The sequence below is a fragment of the Engystomops pustulosus genome, chromosome 1 (assembly GCF_040894005.1).
Source record: "Engystomops pustulosus chromosome 1, aEngPut4.maternal, whole genome shotgun sequence".
Lineage (NCBI taxonomy): Eukaryota > Metazoa > Chordata > Amphibia > Anura > Leptodactylidae > Engystomops > Engystomops pustulosus.
The window spans coordinates 121,781,665-121,802,620 of NC_092411.1; the positions used below are offsets into that span (position 1 = coordinate 121,781,665).

A 20,956-nucleotide genomic window follows, 5' to 3' on the forward strand; every position below is an offset into this window, starting at 1 on the left:
GCTTCCAGCCCAACGCCGTGCAGGACACTTGGCATTTGCCGGAGAGCCTCAGGATTGGCAAATTCGTCACTGGCATCCTGTGCTCTTCACATATGAAAGCAGGTTCACACTGAGAACATATGACCGACGTGGCAGTCTGGAGACGCGGTAGATTTTGATCTGCTGCCTGCAACATCCTTCAGCATGACCGGTTTGGCAGTGGGTCAGTAATGGCATGGGGTGGCATTTATTTGGAGGGCCGTACAACTATCCATGTGCTTGCCAGAGGCAGCCTGACTGCCATTAGGTATAATTAGGGATAAGATCCCCTTGTAAGACCATATGCAGGTGCGGTTGGCCCTGGGTTCCTCCTAATGCAGGAAAATATTTGACCTCATGTGGCTGGAGTGTATCAGCTCCATATATCTCACTCCATTCACCAATGTCACTTTGCACCACAGATTGTCCAGGAGATGGAAGATGCTTTAATACAGATCTGGCAGAAGATTCCTCAGTAGATCATCTTCAACCTCTTTAGGAGCATGCCAATGCATCATAGGGAGGCCATACATGAACATGGAGGCCTCACACAATACTGAGCATCATTTTCACTTGTTTTAAGGACATTTTATCAAAGTTCGATTTGCCTGTAGTGTGTTTTTCCACTACATGTGTAGTGTCATGGGCTTTTACAATCTGTCTTTAGTTAAAATGAGGTCCCTAGTGACAGGTTCCCTTTAACTGGAAAAGGGGTGTATGCCAAACTTATGCATATATTCCTGATTTAGGAACATTTTTCTGCCGCAAATTAAGTCAACTAATATCAGGTACAAAGTTAAATTTGACAGCCTTAGGCCAATTACACATGGATGTTCGCAGCCTGTGTATATGTGCCGTATGGTGGCACGATCCGACAGGCTGCACACAATGCAGTGGACGGGAGTTCCTGCATTATTTAGAACTTTTAGGGTTATTTTATTTTTTTTAATTCTTTTTACTGTATTAAGTATTGCAGTATAGTGCGATTTTTCTATTGATCTGTAAGAGTGTGCTTTTGCACATTGTTACTGATCTTGCAGAATGACAGTTCCTTAACTATCATAAAGACTCCAGGCTGTCATGGGGATTACATCACTGGGAGCGACAATCAGCATTTAACAGTTGCAATCAGTGAACAGAGGGGTATGGAGTTGGCTGTTCCCTGGACTTTTAGGGTGCACTAGCACATTAGCTATAGTATGCATCTGTTTCTGCCAATTAATTAAACTGGTATATCCAGTGCTACCAAAGGGATTCGGGATAGCAACAAGCATTGGCACATGATACACCAGTGCTTGATAAATCCTCCACCACCACCACCATTGTGCAATAAGGGCACCATTTTGCCAAATGTTTGCTTAAGAATTTGTATGGGCAAAGCAGTGTATGCATCTGAAAAATTATCTGTATATTTGCCAAAAGTACACTACAGAAATAGCATAGAACTAACATAAAGTTGTATATTATAGATATTTTATTTCATATATAGTAGATATTTAGGAGAATTGCATATCTAGAGGGCATTTAGAAGGAATGGACAGATTCAGCTTTCACGCTCATTAAACATATCAAAAGGTTTTTTTCAGAGTTCAACACATGACCGTCACAAGATTCAAAGTGAAAAGATTAAGAGAGGAAAGCAGTATCTGTGACCAGAAACAAATATCTACTGCAAGAGGTAAGTCTAAGCTCATGCCTCTATTTTCCTTTAAAATTTGATTCTTTTTTATGCTTGATGAATAATCTTAAAGCCTCATGAACTTTGAGGCAACTTCAAATATTTTTTAACTGCAGATTTTACCAATAAAGTAATTTGGTCATTAGGTCATTAAGATATTACCACATATTTTACAAATAACTGGACCTAATTTCACAGCAGGGAGTTTTAACTAGATTTGACACAAAACTGCCATAGGCAGAAAGAGGTTACCCGTATCCCGACAGCAAATGTGATCATTTAAAACATCACTTTTATTATTCAAAAATATAAAATGACAGTAGCATTGCTACTGAGTGCTAATCTGAGATTTTTAAACACTTCTCAGTTGAGCACTCAGGAGCAATGCTAGTGTCATTTTATATTTTTGAATAATAAAAATGACGTTTTAAATTATCACATTTACTATCCGGATATGGGTAACCTCTTTCTGCCTATGGCAGTTTTATGTCAAATTAAGATAATACCAGTTACACATATTGCATGTTAAGAACTTGTGCAGCTAATCTAATTTTATTGTTTTTATTTAGATTTACCATGCAACCTCAAGTCTTTACAACTGAGCATAGAATACAAGAGATTCATTGAGTAATCTTCCTGACTAGTTATATTCTCATTTGTTCAGCATGTAGCTGAATAATATGGATATTTAAGTACTAATGTACAATGCATACATGTTCATGTACATTTAGTGGAAACACATGAAAAAGATATAGTAGAAGACACAAAGAATTTTCTATTTGAGTATAATTAATCGTTCACACATTGCGCTTTGGTTGGGTTTTCATTGCGTTTTAAAACGCATTACAACAGCTGAGATGAGGTGATTTGCCTAATTACATTACTGTTAACACATAGCGTTAACACATGTAAATAGTGATGTAATTAGGCAAATCTAGCAAATTTTAGCAAATGCAATGGAAACGCAATGTTACTTCATGTGATCAAGGTTGGAGCCTTTGGAATGCGTCAAAAACACATAAAAAAGCAACATAACGCATCGCGTGAATGCGCCCTGAGGATGTGTTTCCGTGTTCAGGTTTTCTGGTGCAGTTTGGCCACGGTCACACGTACCGCTAGGCGTCCGTTCATAACGTGGCGCTAGCGCACAGGGGGAGGTCCTCGGCCCGAACGCACATAAGTTTCCAGAGAAACGCATGCAATCGGCTTAACAATCGCATGCGTTTCCCTGGAAACGCATGTGCGTTCGGGCCGAGGACCTCCCCCTGTGCGCTAGCGTTGCGTTATGATGGGCACCTAGCGGTACGTGTGACCGCGGCCTTTATGAAACCAAAAGCAGGTGTGAATATCACCTCCCTCTTTTTTTTATTTTACTCCACTCCTTGTTTGGATATCAAAAACTGCACCAGAAAATCTGAATGTGGGAATGCACCTTCCTATACTTAGCACATTGCAGGTTAATGAAGGGGTTAATGTTCCTCTCAGTTACTAATTGGATAGCTGGGAGGGTATTTAGGTATGTTCTTGAAGGTAGTTCATAGATGTTATTCAAAACTGCAGTGATGATTTTAAACAATTCTTTTTTTCTCTTTAGTAAAAGCTGGTTCTGTGAACCTTGGAGAATGCCTCGTCCAGATTCATCTCGTGCACTAGGAGCATACAGTGCTAGCAGGGGTCGGCCACACTTGGGGCTCAGTGCTGAAGAGTAAGTGGAATTGCTTTTGTCTAAATAGTCAGTGTTTTGGGAAAATGCTGCTGATGTATGAATACACAAATGGGTGTTAGCTTACTGCCCTCCTTTAGTTCTGTTTATAACATTTTTAATGCATTTTGTAATGGTGTCTGTTCATATTCATTGAACTCACTTTTGTCATTTTAATGAAAATAATAAGGCAGGCTGCTGCATTATTTTTGTAACTCCTTTTTGCACTCCTTGCATTGCACCTCTGTTTTCTTTCAATAAATGTAAAAATAAGAACCTAAAAACCAGATGATAAAATAGTAACTAATTAAAAGCGAAGTGTTAGACACAGGGCGCAGTCACACGTTGCGTTTTGAAACTCATTACTACAGCTGAGGAGCGGTGATGTGCCTAGTTACATTACTGATAACATTTGCATTTAGAAAAAGCAATGTTAATGCATGCGTTAACAAAATCCACATGTTGACGCATGTTAGCATCATGTTTACATTGCATTTTACAAACCTGTGCATTTATAAAATTATATAAGTTCACTAGGGAAGTAAAAGCACCAATGTAGAATAATCTTTAGGCCAGCTGCACACATGGTGTTTTTGGGCCATTTTACCCTTGGTAATGGATACAGAAGTTCAGTGTGTGGTGTGTTTTTTTTTTTGTTTTTTTTTTAAGTACTTGGGCTGGAAATGCATAGCTGGTTCCCTGTGGTCCACTAGTGAGTGACTCCCCAGTACCTGTAGGCAAATCTGCACTTCAGCTGTTTAAAAACACAACATGTGACCGCTCCTAACCTGCAGCAATTTGCATTGCTAGCAGCATAAAATGAACTACACTGCAGGTTAAACATTATGCAGCATGTCAATCACTACAGTAGATGCAGAATTTAACTTTGGGCACAGAGGAAAATTGCGACTGAAACTGGCTGTTCTCTGCTGCCAAATTGCTGTACAATATGACTTCGGGTCATAAGATAACTGTCTTTGTACCAGCCAATTAACAGTGTTGGCAATGGTGTTTCATAAATGTATCCTAAAACTCTTGGGCCCTATTTGGCTGGTATAGGGGAGCAGCATAGTTAAAGCTAATAATGGCTGCAAAAATTGTTGCTGTTGAAAACCCAAGACCCTGGTGTGAATGCCTCAGTACTTTGTCTTGACATTTGATCAGACTACACACCTCATTCATTGCATCATATAAATCTAGGAGTCAGGCCGGCGGGCACACGTGGCGCTTTGAACCCGTTTTTGGACCATTTTTAAGCAGTCCGTGAAAAACGCATGCATTTTTTACCTGTTTTAATTAAGAAAATTGGTAAAACCGGACTGCTTAAATGGCCCAAAAACGGGTTCAAAATGCCACGTGTGCCGCCGGCCTTAGGCTACATTCACACTGCCGTATGGAGGACGTATATACGGCCGACGTATATAGGGCCGATATACGTCCTCCATAGACGGCAATGGGCGCACGGCGCCCTACGGGAGCGGTACGGTGCAGCACACGTGCGGCTCCGTACGCGGAAAAAGATAGGACCTGTCCTATCTTTTACCGTAATACGGCGCCGTGCGCCATTACTTCCTATGGAGAGGGGCGGGGGTGAGCTGCGCTCACCTCCTCCTCCTCTCCCCGTGCACTGCCGTTGCCCGCTACGGTACGGTACGGGCGGGCAACGGCAGTGTGAATATAGCCTTAGAGTTCTTGCTCCCCCTATTATACAGCAAAACTGGAATGTAATGGACTACAGTATTGGCACTGCAATGAAGCAGGGTTTCCTTGCATTTTAGATCGACAGGATTCCTTCCATGTGGTCAGCCTATGACGCTGGATTCTACAGTCTGTGGTCATTAACTGTGAAAAAGCTCTAAGGGTTTATTCACACAACGCCAACAACTGTCCTAAGGGCCCCGAGCAAAGTGATATCTAGGGGGACCCTTCATAAACAATACTCCTTTTACTGTAAATATTAACTGTCCAGTTTGCTACATCTGTATATCGTGAAGGTGACTTCTTGGATAGAGGCTTAGATTGCTTGGACCATTAAGAGGTGACCCATATTCCGAATTTTATCACCCGTAAACCACCACCAGGAATAGTATGAGTGGAATGTATGACACTGACAGAAGTAAATGTCCTTCTTGGTCTTTAATGTTGACGATAGAATCATACTGTTAAAGTATAATCTGTATCAAAATTTAACTACAGTATTTCATGATCTTCATTGAATCCATTTCTAAAGGTTGACTTGACAGAATTGTTAAGTTGAAATTCTTGCCCCTATTTTCCTTTTTTTTTTTTTTTTTTTGCTTCAATTAACAAGGTGACCTGAAAATACTATTTGTCATTATGGTGGTACTTTGACATTAAACACATTGAAAGCTCTACCTTATATTTTGCTAGGACTGCTGGCATTGCCATTCTTGCCATCATAGCTGCCCTTGTCATGATCATTGGATGTTGGTATTTCAAACGGCGAAATGGCTACAAAGTATTTGGGGTAAGAATATTTAATGTGAGACATAATGTATAGATAAGGTTTGCTTCATAATATACCTTTGCCGACACATTATTTATTATGATCTGATTTCCTTTAAAGAGAACCCGTCAGGCAAATTAACCCCCTAAACTAAATATATTTTCATAAACTGCCCATAGAAAGCATTGCCTCTATCCCTTCATTGTCCCTCTACATGCCTGTAAACTTGAGCAATGAGGTCCTAAAGCTGTATGCAAATTACCTGTGAAATGTCCAATGAGTCCTTATCATATTCAAGCTGTCTGGCTTATTCATGAGTGGGAGGTACAGCCACACCCCCAGTGCTTGACTGACAGCCTGTATAATGGTGTATGGCTCCTCCATGTGCTCCCTGGTGCTGGCGCCCCCTGCAGCCTGTGTGTGTATAGGAGAGATGCAACCGCTCCAGGCAGCCATGATATAGCAGAACATGTCAGGTACTTGTGTAGCTGATGTCTGTCTCACACATGTGTATTAGGATGGAGAGCATGTCAGCAGATAAAGCACAGACACTAGCAATGCTTTACTATACATTACACACAGACATGAGGGGAGGGGTAACAAGGGTGATAATAAAGGAAATATGATTTTAATCATTAATGTATGAATTAACTAGATAAAGGCTGGGATGAAATCCTTGTGAGCTGCTCCAACAGGTAGTGGTGACAGTTAGCTGCAGAGACTGACTGACTGTTTTTTAAAGAGAACATGTCAAGGTGATTTGGTTAAAGAAACCACTTTTTAGTTTAGTGTCCCACATCTTCCTATAACAGCTTGGTGCTATAAAATATTAGATTTTGGATATTACAGAAGGGAGTGTTGAGCAGATAGAATACAGAGATCAACGAACATAACAGTTTGATTAGACTCGCCTTGTGCTCCAAGGTTCAGCTACAATCCTGGAATATAAATGCCACTGCAAATGACACCTACAAAAGTTATATATGTCTAGCACTGCTAGCTAATGCTACCAGCAGTTTTTGCCATACAAAGACTCAGAAAGGATCCCTTTAATGGAGTTTTGCAGTAATCCTTTAAAACCCATTGGGGGCCAAAGCAAGGGTTCTCTCCTCTATAGTGAACGCGGTCATTGGGGCAGATTTACAGAGCTTGTACACAAGTTTCCTGAAATATTTACATTTTCTGGTGCACAGCCAGGTATTACAACCAATCCCCATTATGCCACATCACTGAGTGTTCTTTCCTACTGCCTATGCACTAGCTATAGCCTGGCGTAGAATGGTATACTGGCCACTGGACCTATCATGAAGCCAGAGCCTCTAGATATATTGGCATAGCAGAAGGGGCAGGACTTGCATTATGCGCTGCTACACCATACCTTGAATGTTGTAAATCTGTCATTGCATCCACTATTGAAAAAAGATGGCACAGTTTAAAGGGGTTGTCCGATATGAATAAAAACTTTACTGGGGGAGGGGGGCTATGGGAAAAAAATAAACCTATACTTGTCTCCCTCTGCACTCCTGGTGTCCCTAACCGTTGTCCGTCACTGTCATACCTGTTTGTTTACAGGGCCATGGCACCTCTGCTCCAACAATGCCACTCACCTTGCACGACTACCTGTTTCCAGTCCCAGTGACAGTGGGTGTGCCAGGCTGACAGAAGTTGTCAGAGCAGAAGTGCTGTAAACAAACAGGGAAGCAACAGTCTCTGGCTCAGGACCTTGGGAGCGCTGATGGAGGAAAGTATAGGTTTTTTGATAGGGTTGGTTTTTTTTTTAGTTTTTTTTTTTCACTCTCAACCCCCAGTAAAATCTTTACTAATGTTGGACAACCCCTTTAATTCACCAACTATCTGCCCAAAGATACTAGAGCTTAGGCAGGATGATTGCCACCATAAATCCTAGATGGAGATGGAGAGAGAAGGGGGGGGGGAGCAATGTGTAATTTTTTTTTTTCTTCATCTGCTTTGAATAGTTGAAAAAGAAAACTGTTTCAGTCCCTAAACCTGTGGTTTGGAATATTTTCATCTAAGTAAGAGGCAACTATATGTACCACTGCTACTTAAATAATAACTACAACCATGCCAATGTTGTGTATAATAAAGGAAGAAAAAAGAGTAAATTGAGAACTAAAAAGTTTCTTTTTTCCAGACCTACCCATTTAGTCCAAACTCAATCCGCTCTATGATGGGCGCATCACGCGAGACAGGAGAATGTAAAGTCCCATTACAAGATTACAACACTCTGAACAACGTGGTAAACTAAATCTATTGTTTTTGTTCTTTAAAATGAACCTTTTATACCACTGAACTAACTGACCACTCAGTTAGCTTCTCACCTCATATGACTTTCAACACTAGAAATAGCACTATTTATTGCCTGGGATGAGTCCCTTGCAGAGGCCAGAGTGGGCATCCCTACACATGCCCCCATCCTGGTCTCCAAAACAGATGGATTCATAACTTCATTAGAAGGGTGTGGATCTCATATTTCAAGACACCAGGGCTGTGATTCTGTGTCCTACTGATCTGGAGATGTGGGGTTAAAGACCTATTTGGGAATTTAACCTTTTCAAGATTGTGTGTGTGTGTGTGTAGGAGCTACCTTAGGCTAAGGAGTTTAGGCAGTTTAGGCACGTTGCAGATTGTCGTGCAGGAAAACGCCATCCAATACAGTTTTTTTCCACCACGTTCCATGACGGCCCCCACCTGGAGGATGCTCCTATATCCTGTAGGGACAGGAAGCGCAAGAGATTAAAAGCTCCTCCCTAGCACCCAACACCAGTGTCTTCCTGTCCCTTCGGGATATAGGATGCAAGAGAGTCTCCCTAGGGAGACACGAGATTTCTTTTACTTTTTACTTTTTACCTTTTCTTTTTACTTTTTACTTTAATGGTTCCGCCTCACAACCGAGTGGGGGGAACACCAAAATGTACCTCCTCCCCGCCCCCCGTTCTGCCAGCCCAACCAACGGTCCCGGGAGACCAATGCTGGGTGGTTGCGGGGGGGACATGCAGCGGTACCTGTGCTGGGGCCCTTTTCTCTGCTGGAGGACCGGTGTGTGAGGGGCATCGGTCCTCGGCGGTGAGGGGTTCCGGCTCCGGTAGGATGTTTACGTGCGCGCGCACGTGCTGCTTGTGTGCGTGGTCCGGGATGGCCGCGTACCGGAAGTCGGCCGCAGACGCGACTTCCGGTATACACGTCAGAGCGACAGGGTCGCGTCATTGGGGGCGGACCCGAAAGCCGGCTCCGTGGACGCATGCGCAGTCCAGGAGCCCGATCGCTTCCGGTTTGAACCGGAAGGGGGAGGAGGGACGAGCCTCTCCAGAACGCGGGAAAAAATCAAATTTAAGCGTTCCTGGAAGGAAAACCTAGTCGGTGGCTCTGGTGCTTCCAGCAAAATGGCTGATGACGCATCCAACCTGTTCCAGGTCCTGGTACCCGTAAGTACAAGCCCTGGGCTGTCCTCTTCTCTCTCACCATACATTTCATACCTGTTATTAACTGTTATCATGTATGCTTCTCTTAGGGAAAAGAGCAGAAAGAACCTAAAGAGAAAGAACAGAGAGAGAGAGATAAACCCCTTAAAAAACCCTCTAAAAGATGTGGCTTATGTAGTTCTAAATTACCAGAGGACTATAGGAAAAGCCTGTGTTCAGATTGTCTGACCAAAATTTTAAAAGAGGAAAGGTCGTCATTAATGGACGAAATAAGGTCCGCAATAAAGGAAGAAGTTTCCTCCTCTATTGCTGCTCATTTACCCGAACCACCTAGGAAAAAACCTAGATACGTTCAGTCTTCCTCTTCTGATCAAGACTCAGATTTTCCTTCCTGTTCTTTAGATGATAGACCGGAAGAAAGTCTAGAGGGGGGACATTCAAAAGATCAGGGGCACACAAAGTATTTGTTTGCGTCCGAGGATCTAGACAGCTTATTAAAAGCCTTGAGAAACACACTAGAAATAGAGGATGTGTCTGAACCAACCTCTGTACAGAGTGATCTCTTTGGGGGACTCAAATACAGAAAGAAAAGTTTCTTTCCTGTAATTGACACACTAAAAGACTTAGTGTTATCTGAATGGAAGGAGCCAGAAAAAAGAATTTCTATCCCCAAAGAATTCCGAAATAGATTACAATTTGAGGACAATACTTTATGGGAGGAAATACCTAAAGTCGACATTCAAGTGGCTAAAGTAGTAAAAAAGACGGATCTCCCATTTGAAGATAGTGCCCAATTAAAAGACCCCCTTGACCGTAAATCTGATGCCTTACTTAAAAGGGCTTGGGAGACGTCTTCTTTAAATATTAAGACCAACATTGCCTCCACTTCTGTCGCCAGGACTTTATATTTTTGGTTGTCAGAATTGGAATCACACCTGGTAAATAAAACCTCTAGGGATTCCATTATAGAGTCTTTACCCCTCCTCAAATCTGCCACAGCCTTTTTAGCAGATGCTTCTGCTGAAGCTTTAAGGTTTTCGGCCAAAGAGGCGGCCTTAACCAATTCTGTCCGGAGATCTCTCTGGCTAAAACAGTGGGGTGGGGATACGAAATCTAAGTCTATGCTCTGCGGTATCCCATTCCAAGGTGAATTTTTGTTTGGCAGCGAATTAGATTCTATACTAGAAAATGCTGCAGACAGAAAAAAGGGGTTTCCGATTAATAGAATTCCCCCTAAAAAACCTTCCTTTCCCTTTCCCTTTCGTTCCTCCAGGGAAGAGAAACCTCCCTTTAGGGGCAAAGGAAAGACAGGTAGATGGAGCTACACAAAAGGAGGCGCAGGTCGAGGGTTTTTCTCTAACCCCGACCACAAGCAGAGGAAACAATGACGTACAGGTGGGGGGGAGACTTTCCCATTTCAGGCCTGAATGGGAAAAAATCTGCCAAAACCCTTGGATTCTCCAGACCATCCAGTCAGGTTACAGGGTAGAATTTCTCCATATTCCCCCACAACATTTTCAGAACCCAAATCTACCAGAAAGTCAAACTCTCCATCTCTGGACCAACATCCAACAATTGCTTCGGATGGATGTGATTGTTCCAGTCCAGGAGATAGAAAAAGGGGAAGGATTTTATTCCCCTCTTTTTTTTATAAAAAAACCCAATGGGTCTTACCGTCTAATTATAAATCTAAAAAAACTAAACAAATTTATAAAGTACAAACACTTCAAGATGGAGTCGATAAAGTCAGCGACCCCCTTGATAGGAAAAAATTATTTTCTTTGTACGATCGATCTAAAAGACGCGTACTATCACGTCCCTATTTGCCAGGATCACCAAAAATACCTAAGATTCACAGTTCGTTCCCCGGGGGGAAAAATACTTCATTTTCAGTTCAAAGCCCTACCATTCGGGATCTCTTCGGCACCCCGTATTTTTACAAAAATTATGGCAGAGGTAGTGGCCCACCTAAGATTGAAGGGCATAATTATAGTTCCTTACCTAGACGACCTTCTTCTAGTTGCAAAGACCAAATCAGACCTAAAGACCCACCTTCAGTTAGTCATAGGTCTCCTCCAGGACTTAGGTTGGGTCATAAACAGGAAAAAATCAGATTTAAAACCAGAGATGGTGAAAAAATTTCTAGGGGTAAAACTAGATTCCGTGAAGCAGAGTTCTTTCCTACCGTTAGAAAAGATCCAAAAAATAAAGGAAAACATAAGTCTCTTCCAGAGGAAAGAGTCGTGCAGCATTCGAGCAGCTCTGAGTCTTCTGGGCCTTCTGACGTCCTGTATCCAGTGCGTGTCTTGGGCTCAAAACCACACAAGGACTATGCAGGCTTGGACTATCCGGGTGTGGGACAAAAACCCTCTACATCTAGACCACAAGGTAAAGATTCCCCTTTTAGTCAAACATTCACTATCATGGTGGAAGAGTCCCATAAACTTAAAGAAGGGAGTTTGGTGGAATCCAAACCCAATCTTAACAATTCAAACAGACGCAAGCCTGTCAGGTTGGGGGGCTGCGTTGGCAGGCCACTATTTTCAGGGTCAGTGGGACAGCCAGACTTGTTCTAGGTCCTCAAACTTTCGGGAGTTAAAGGCAGTCCTAGAAACATTCAAAAAGGGCCACTTGCATATAAAAAATCAACACATAAGAATCCTCTCTGATAACACTACTACAGTAGCTTATTTTCGCAGGCAAGGGGGCACAAAGTCTAAATCTTTGTCTGAGTTATCACATCAAATTTTTAGGTGGGCAGAAACACACTTTCTATCCCTCTCAGCTATCCATCTCAAAGGTACAGAAAATATAGAAGCAGACTTCTTAAGCCGGGTTACATTAGATCCTCATGAATGGTCTTTAAACCCACAAACTTTCGGGGAAATCTGTCATATCTGGGGGACCCCAACCTTAGATCTTTTCGCAACCTATCTAAATAATAAATCCCCTAAATACTTTTCTTTAGACCATAGGGGCTCTCCTACGGGGTTAGATGCCTTCAGTCATACATGGGGGTCGGGGTTAGTCTATGCCTTCCCTCCCATACCTCTAATTCCCAAAATCTTGCAGAAACTAAGATCAGAACGGGCATTATTAATCCTTATTGCTCCATTCTGGCCAAAAAGAAGTTGGTTCCCGGTTATTCAGGAACTAGCTATAGATAATCCTGTTCATCTTCCTTATCGTCAGGATCTTCTTCTACAGGGTCCACTGTTTCATCAGGACGTGCGACATCTAAAGCTTACGGCCTGGATCCTGAGAGGGCATACCTAATGACCAAAGGCCTTTCTACCGGAGTGATCGACACTATTCAAGCAAGCAGGAAACCAGTGACTAACGCTATTTATGCCAAGATCTGGAAAAAATTCTGTACTTGGTGTGGGGATTATCCTCCTTCTCCAGAAAATCCAAACTTAGGCCAAATTTTAGATTTCTTACAGGCCGGGTTTTCTCTAGGTCTTAAACCAAGCACCCTTAAGGTCCAGATTTCGGCTTTAAGTATATATTTTGACCTTCCCTTAGCAGATCACAGATGGATCAGGAGATTCATTAAGGGCTGTTCCCGTATTAAACCACGTATACACAACCCAGTCCCTTCTTGGGATCTCTCTCTGGTCCTGAATATTCTCACAGAGCCCCCCTTTGAGCCTCTGGATTCTGCAAACATAAAAATCCTCACATTTAAAACTATCTTCCTGATAGCAATTACCACAGCACGCAGATTGGGTGAAATCCAGGCCCTCTCTCGCAGAGAACCCTTTTTAAATATCTTAGATGACAAAATAATTCTCAAACTAGATCCCCTCTTCCTCCCTAAAGTTGTGTCTGAATTCCACCGTAAACAGGAAATTATTCTTCCCTCCTTCTGTGCTAATCCTAAATCTGAACGGGAAAGGAAGTGGCAAACCTTAGATGTTAGGAGATGTGTTCTCTTTTACTTAGAAGCAACAAAAGAGTGGTGTAAAGATTCCAGTTTACTAGTTAACTTTGGGGGAAAGAATAGAGGGTTGAAAGCCTCAAAGGCAACCTTAGCCAGATGGATAAAATCCACTATATCTCTCTGCTACAAGACCACAAACACTTCCCTTCCGGGGGATATTAAAGCCCATTCCACTAGGGCCATGGCGACATCCTGGGCCGAAAAAAGGGGTGCATCTCTGGACCAAATATGCCGAGCAGCAACGTGGTCAAGTTCCTCGACATTTGCAAAGCACTATCGGTTGGATATTGCCTCCCAGGAGGACCTGGCATTCGGCAGGAAAATCCTGCAGGCGGTGGTCCCTCCCAAATAATGGGGTAATCTGGTAAGTCTCCAGGTGGGGGCCGTCATGGAACGTGGTGGAAATATGGAATTAGACTTACCGGTAATTCGGTTTCCACTAGTGACCATGACGGCCCCCCATTATTTCCCTCCCTTTCTTCCTTCTTGGAGATGGTTCTATGTGAAATTCCTTGCACTTGCATCCTTCCGGGTGGTACTTTGGTAGACACTGGTGTTGGGTGCTAGGGAGGAGCTTTTAATCTCTTGCGCTTCCTGTCCCTACAGGATATAGGAGCATCCTCCAGGTGGGGGCCGTCATGGTCACTAGTGGAAACCGAATTACCGGTAAGTCTAATTCCATATTTTTGTGAGGTGTGTGTTTGTTTTTTTTTTTTTTTTCCCATGGCAAATTGTCTAGTTTTTTTTTTTTTGTATTCAGATTTTCTGCATGTTGCCCCCCCCTTCCCTTTAGACTGAGGGATTTCTGCACAAAAAGGCACTTTTATGCAGTTTTGAATCAGATTTTTCTTCTCCCATAGACTTCAATGTAAGAGAAAAAAATACATGCACAAGAAAAGTAACCTGATGCTCTGTGTAGTAAATAAATCAGCAATTTCAGTGCAGAAAAAACATGCATAGTCTACTATTACTTTTTTCCAAATCACATTCTCTTTGATGCTAGTGTATTGTGATGTAGATTTTCTGCTCCAAAAATGTGCAACTTGTGTAAATTTTTTTTTTTTTTTTTTTTAGCCATTATGCTATAACACACCTACAGACACAACCACCTTTGCCTCACTAACTACATACCCCCCCCCTGTAGTGTATATACAGCAGCTGAGATTTTGTATGATAAGGTTGTGAGCAGCTGATGTGCATCAGAAGGTTCTGCAGCATGGCAGAGCGGCCATAGACTCGGGGGAGATATATCGGAAGTGTCTTGAGCAAAATGTTCTGAAGCTGAAGATATCAGGGAAAGCTAGAAAGAATAGTTTATACCCTATCTGATGGGGCTGGTAATTTAGTGGTGTAACAGCTGGTGACTGAATAATTTTAAATTGTACTATAGAGGCATACTGTGTGTACGGTTTAGCATCTTCTGAAAGTCAAACTAAAGGGAACCTGTCACCAAGGACCTAATTTTCACTAAAGACAGGTTGCAGAAGCCCATTGCAAATATGCTTCTGATTTCTGAGCATTTGGATTACAATATAATTGTGTGTTATAACTTGCCTTGCACCCTGACAGAATACTCTGTGTAGTCCTAGGGGTTGGGCTATGGTTTGGCTGCATTTAAAAAAAAATGTGACTTGTCTGTGCTCTTGGCCCTCACCTTTGTGCTCCTGTACAGCTCCTCCCTTCTGCTCCTTCACAGATCACACAGCCTGGTGAGCTGAGTGTGAGAGAGGAGCTATAAAAGAGCACAAAGGTGGGGACCGAGAGCAGAGGTGTCTGCAGCACAGACAAGTCACGTGTTGTTTTTTTAACCCCTTAAGGACGCAGCCATTTTACAGCTTAAGGCTCAGCCCGATTTTTTTGGATTCTGACTTGCTTCGCTTTATATGGTTATAACTTTTGAACACTGTTACTTATCAAAACGATTCTGAGATTGTTTTTTCCCCACATGTTGTACTTCATTTTAGTGGTAAATTTTGGCAGATAAGTTTTGCGTTTATTTACAAAAAAAAGAAAATATGATAAATTTTTTGAAAAATTTGCCATTTTCGAAATTCTAAATCATTGCGTTTCCAGGCAGATAGATGTACCACCTAAATAAGTTGCTGAATAAGATTTCCCATTTGTCTACTTTACATTTTCATAATTTCTGAAATGTCTGGATAATTTATTTTGATGTCACGCGGCTTACAAATAGAATAGCGCTTTTCCGGATTTTCAGAATTGACTATTTTGGGGATAAATACAGTTTTGAATGAAATTTTACACATTTAGCATCAAAACCTCCTATATAATCTACCCATTTTCAAATCTGCACCCCTCAAGCTATCAGAAACAGCTTTTACGAAGATTGTTAACCCCTTGAGATCTTCATAGTAATTGAATCAAAATGGAGGTGAAATTTAGAATGGTCATACTGTTCCCTTATACGTTCATTTAGCACTAAAATTTACACATTTCCAAAATATAAAAAGAGAAAACCCACCATACAATTTGTTCTGCAATTTCTCCTGAGTACAAAGACCCCCCACATGTGGCTGTGACTTGTTTTATGGGCGCACAGCGAGACGCAGAAGGGAAGGAGAGCCCTGCAGCTGCCAGGATTTTAGTTTCCTCATTGGCCCCTTTTGAAGGCTATAAAATTTTCGCTTTTTCGTTATTGGGGCCATGTGACGGCATTTTTTTTGCGGGATGAGATGCTTTTTCCATTGTTACCATTTTGGGGTTGGTATCACCTATTGTTGAAAATTTAGGAACTTTTTTTGAGGGCAGGAGTAGAAAAGCATCAATTCTGTACTGGATTTTTGACTTTTTTTTTTTTGGTGTTCACCGTATAGACTAATAATCCTGTTATCTTTATTCTATGGGTTGATACGATTACGGGGATACCAGACATGAATATATTTTCTTACGTTTTACTAAATTTGTCAAACAAAACCCTAATGTGGGGAAAAATCTATAATTTTTGTATTGCCATCTTCCAAGTGGCATAACTTTGTTACGTTTTTGGCTACGGAGCTGGTTGATGGCTTGTTTTTTGCGGAACATGTTGTACTTTGCCCCAGTATCATGTCTAAGTACATATGGTTTTTTGGTCGCATTTTATAGCATTTTTTGTGGGATTGAAAAGGTAAAAATCATAATTTTTGGAGGGTTTATAACAGTTTTTTTTTACGGCGTTTATCGTGGGGGTTCAATAATGATTTACTTTTATTCTACGGGTTGTTACGAACGCGGTGATACTATATATGTGGGGTTTGTGTTATGATTTAGACTTTTTTTTTGAGTTATATGTCTCTTTATATGTTTTGGGGGTTTGGGGCATTTTTAGTGATTTATGACTTTATTTTTTTATTGAATAACTTTTTTTTTTACTTTTTTACTTTTATACCATGGGACATGAAGAAGCAATCATCTGATTGCTTCTTCATGATAATATTCTGCAATACTCATGTATTGCAGAGTATTATCAGTGTCAGCCTATACACTTGCATAGGCTGGCACTGTGCCAGTAAGATGACGTCACAGACGCCATCTTACTGGCAATTCTTGCAGGTAACTCTGGGGTCCAGATCGGACCCCAGAGTTACTATAGCAACGATCGGCGCCCCCCGAAAACGGTTCGGGGGGGCCGATCGTGGGGGAAAGACACCCCAGATGCTTGTTAGATGCCGCGGTCGCGCTGACCGCGGCATCTAAAGGGTTAAGCACCCGCGATCGGAGACAACTCCGATCGCGGGTGTTACACTGGGGTGCCGGCTATTAGTTACAGCCGGCACCCCGTGTTTCCCGATGCCGGTTCGGCTCTGATCCAGAGCCGAGCCGGCATAAGCGCCGTGGCGGATATATCCGCCACTGAGCGCTAAGTCACTGCGCTCCGTGGCGGATATATCCGCCGCGGAGCGTGAAGGGGTTAAATGCATCCAAAACAAAGCCCAACCCCTGGGACTACACATAGTATTCTATCTGGGTGCAAGGTAAGTTATAACACACTTATATTGTAATGAAAATGCTTGGAGAAAGCAGAAAGGCATATGTGCAATGCAGGTGTAATAGGCTTTTGCATCCTGTCTTCAGTGAAAATGAGGTCCCTGGTGACCAGTTCCCTTTTAAATGCAGACCATACTTATCATGGAATGAAATGGTGACTAAAGAGTTATGGTATAGAGGATACTAATCTAATTTCCCCTTCTTTTGATGACAGGTACCTGGCGCGCCTCCTTCGTATGAGAAGGTTGCTGGAGATACTCAGCCACCACCTTACACTCCATGAGAACCCAAACTTTCTCATCACTTTGAGTGGACACAGATTAAACTGTATTGATAAAATGTGTACACAAAAAATCTTGCTAAATTTTGCGTCACTTGACTATAAAAGGAGACCATAAGCTTGGCTCTGGGTGTATTGGTTTAATCATCAACTATGGAACAGTTTGTAAAATGACTTTATATTCTGAAATTTGCACACAGATACACTTTCAAATAAATATATAAATGAAAAGCATGGCGCATACAATTATTGCTGGAAATTGTTGCAAACTTTTATCAAACTTCTTTGTGTCCTTTTTAGTCTAATTGTGGCAAATTTTGTGACTTTTACATCTGTTTTGCATTGTTGCGCCTGATTCATCTTAAAAATCCAGATGTGAACGTCTGGAAAAAGTCAAAAATTTTAGTGAAATTTGCACAAATAAACTCCAGTCCACAGCAGGCGTATTTATAATAAAGTAGATGCTCGGCCCACCTTCCAGATTGCAAGGCCCAAAGGAGATCCACTTTTTCACCTATTGTGAACTGTTAGAAGCAATAAAATGGTCTGCGCTGCCACCCTTTTGTGAAACTGATAATCCTTTATTTCTTAATCAGTGAAAACCATAAAATCAGCATGAGTTGGAAGCAGTTCAAACAGATCTTAGCTGGATCTTTAGTCATAGACCTAAGCTTGTGGCTGACATCATGGTGCCTGCGAAGGACCGCGCGGGGACACTGAGCTGATTCAAGGGCCCCGATGGATAGAAGAGGCCCACCTGGGGGAGGGGGGGGGGATGGTGCGTCAGAAGGTGAATACACTTTTTTTTTCTTTTTTTTTTCTCCTTGAGTATAAGCCCTATGAGTTAGGGTTTATCAGCACATTTTTGTGCTGATAAACTCTGCTTATAATCGAGTATATACCGTAACCCTCCCCTCACATGGCTTGTGTTCACTTTTGTCCATGTGGATTTGGACATTTGAAACAAAGTCTCAAAAAGAGGCCAAAAGTTGCACCTGCCAGGACAGGAAAATCTAAATATGTATCACAAGAAAAAAGACAGGATCATACATAGGGTGCAGAAAAGACATTCCTAATGTCTCAATTATACACCAAAGAAAAGAAACTGATGCATGTCCCCCACTAAGTTCAATCCCTAGCATAGTGATCAGTCACAAAATGGAGCTTAAGTAGTTTGATTTTATGATTCACTTAATTTTATAGCCTCTCAAGTATGTGGAGTTATCACCAAGATGGCTGCCACTGGAAACTACAAGTCTCAAGATCCTTTAGTTCTCAGTAACTCCTCCTACCTCTTGTGCTCTGACCCCAGTGATAATCTAACCGGTTTTCTTCCTCTGTTACCATAGTAATGAGCTGTAACTTCCATCACCACAACACTGACCATACTGGATGCACTGCAACCAACCGACTACAGCCAAACGTAGTGATGATCACATGACCTGCCCAGGCATATGCAGAACATGCGATGTGGACATGTGACCAGCGACCATCTTCTGCCCCGTGTCTTCTCCGCGCCGAGGATATTAACGGATTGATTAAATGGCTTAAGGCTCAGCCCTATTTATTTATTTTTTTTCCCCACATGTTGTACTTCATATTAGTGGTAAATTTTGGCAGATAAGTTTTGAGTTTATTTACAACAAAAATAAAAAATGGTGAATTTTTTGAAAAATTTGCCATTTTCGAAATCATTGCGTTTTCAGGCAGATTTACCACCTAAATTGCTGAATAACATTTCCCATATGTCTTCTTTACATTTTCATAATTTTTGAAATGTCTGGATAATTTATTTTGATGGCACACGGCTTACAAATCGAATATCGCTTTTCCGGATTTTCAGAATTGACTATTTTGGGGATAAATACATTTTACATATTTGGCATCAAAACCCATCAATCAGCCCATTTTCAAATCTGCACCCCTCAAGCTATCAGAAACCGTTTTTACGAAGATTGTTAACCCCTTGAGATCTTCATAGTGATTGAATTAAATTGGAGGTGAAATTTAGACTGGTCAAATTGTGCCCTTATACGTTCATTTAGAACTAAAATTTACACATTTCCAAAATTTAAAAAGAGAAAACCCACCATACAATTTGTTCTATAATTCCTCCCAAGTACAGAAACCCCCCATATGTGGCCATTACTTATGTTATGGAGGCGCAGAGGGGAAGGAGCGCCCTGCAGCTGCCAGGATTTTCATTATCTCCTTTTGTAGGCTATAAAATTTTCGTTTTTTTCGTTATTGGGGCCATGAGATGCTTTTTCCAGTGTTACCATTTTGCGGTTGTTGTTGTATTTTTATTGTTGTATTTTTTGTGTTCACCGTATAGCCTAATAATCATGTTATCTTTATTCTATGGGTCGATAAGATTACGGGGATACCAGACATGAATATTTTTTCTTACGTTTTACTAAATTTGTCAAATAAAACCCTAATGTGGGGTTTTGTATTGCCGTCTTCCAAGAGGCATAACATTGATACTTTTTTGGCTACAGAGCTGGTTGATGGCTTGTTTTTTGCGGGACGTGTTTTTCACTTTTTATAGCATTTTTTGTGGGATTAAATGGGTAAAAATCATAATTTTTGGAGGGTTTATAACAGGTTTTTTTTACGGCGTTTATCGTACGGGTTCAATAATTATTTACTGTTATTCTACGAGTTGTTACGGACGCGGTGATACTATATATGTGGGGTTTGTGTTATGATTTAGACTTTTTTTTTTTTTTTAGTTATACGTCTCTTTATGTTTTGGGATTTTTGGGCATATTGCTTTATTTTTTTATTGAATAACTTTTTTTTTACTTTTTCACTTTTTTTTTACCATGGGACATGAACAAGCAATCATCTGATTGATTGTTCATGATAATATTCTGCAATACAGAAGTATTGCAGGGTATTAGCAGTGTCAGCCTATGCACTTGCATAGGCTGGCACTCTGCTAATAAGATGACGTCACAGACCCCAGAGTTGCTATAGCAAAGATCGGCGCCCCCTAAAAACGGTTCGGGGGGAGATCGTGGGGGGGGGGAGACCCCCCCCAAAGCCAAGTTAAATGCCGCGGTCGTGCATTTAACGGGTTGAGCACCCGTGTAACACTGGGGTGCCGACTATCAGTCACAGCCGGCACCCCGTGTTTCCTGATGCCGGTGCGGCTCAGATCTTGAGGCACTGAGCTCAGCGTCCGATATATCGGATGCTGAGCGTTAAGCGGTTAAAGGACTCAATTGTATATGAATTATGCCGTTTCCTCGAATATCCCTTTAAGTTCCAGGCTGCAATGAAGTCTGTAATTAAGCTAATCCTTTGTTTCTACAGCACAAAATGTAGAAAATTCAATTGTCACAGGGACAAAAGTAAGTTTGTCTTGAGCTACGAGTATAAAATATACCAGTTCCGAATTACGTATAAATTCAACTTCAGTACAGCCTCTACTTC

At 41.6% G+C, this 20,956-nt stretch overlaps 2 protein-coding genes across 3 annotated transcripts; both read left to right on the plus strand.

The window, feature by feature from the left end:
• Positions 1-1,590: 1,590 nt before the first annotated feature.
• Positions 1,591-18,030, plus strand: MLANA (melan-A). Of its 2 annotated transcripts, XM_072126525.1 has the most exons (5): positions 1,591-1,696; positions 3,291-3,401; positions 5,790-5,886; positions 8,018-8,122; positions 17,450-18,030. In XM_072126525.1, the coding sequence occupies exons 2-5, from the start codon at positions 3,319-3,321 to the stop codon at positions 17,516-17,518; spliced, it is 354 nt and encodes a 117-aa protein (XP_071982626.1). In that variant the 5' UTR covers positions 1,591-1,696; positions 3,291-3,318; the 3' UTR covers positions 17,519-18,030. The 2 variants fall into 2 exon arrangements, with proteins under 2 accessions (XP_071982626.1, XP_071982625.1); XM_072126524.1 differs by lacking the exon at positions 1,591-1,696 and having other exon boundaries at positions 3,236-3,401.
• LOC140132851 (uncharacterized) lies at positions 10,723-13,899 on the plus strand. The gene is made up of 2 exons (XM_072152151.1): positions 10,723-11,693; positions 12,513-13,899. Exons 1-2 carry the CDS (start codon positions 10,733-10,735, stop codon positions 13,598-13,600), a joined length of 2,049 nt encoding a protein of 682 aa, XP_072008252.1. The 5' UTR covers positions 10,723-10,732; the 3' UTR covers positions 13,601-13,899.
• Positions 18,031-20,956: the final 2,926 nt, after the last annotated feature.

Bases quoted from the DNA above. Each gene is read 5' to 3' on its own strand.
- LOC140132851 (XM_072152151.1), top strand. From the start codon at position 10,733: ATGGGAAAAAATCTGCCAAAACCCTTGGATTCTCCAGACCATCCAGTC. The intron at 11,694-12,512 runs GTAAAGATTCCC...CTTCTTCTACAG, and splicing joins CTCTACATCTAGACCACAAG to GGTCCACTGTTTCATCAGGA.
- MLANA (XM_072126524.1), top strand. From the start codon at position 3,238: ATGTTATTCAAAACTGCAGTGATGATTTTAAACAATTCTTTTTTTCTC. The intron at 3,402-5,789 runs GTAAGTGGAATT...ATATTTTGCTAG, and splicing joins TTGGGGCTCAGTGCTGAAGA to GACTGCTGGCATTGCCATTC. The intron at 5,887-8,017 runs GTAAGAATATTT...TCTTTTTTCCAG, and splicing joins ATGGCTACAAAGTATTTGGG to ACCTACCCATTTAGTCCAAA.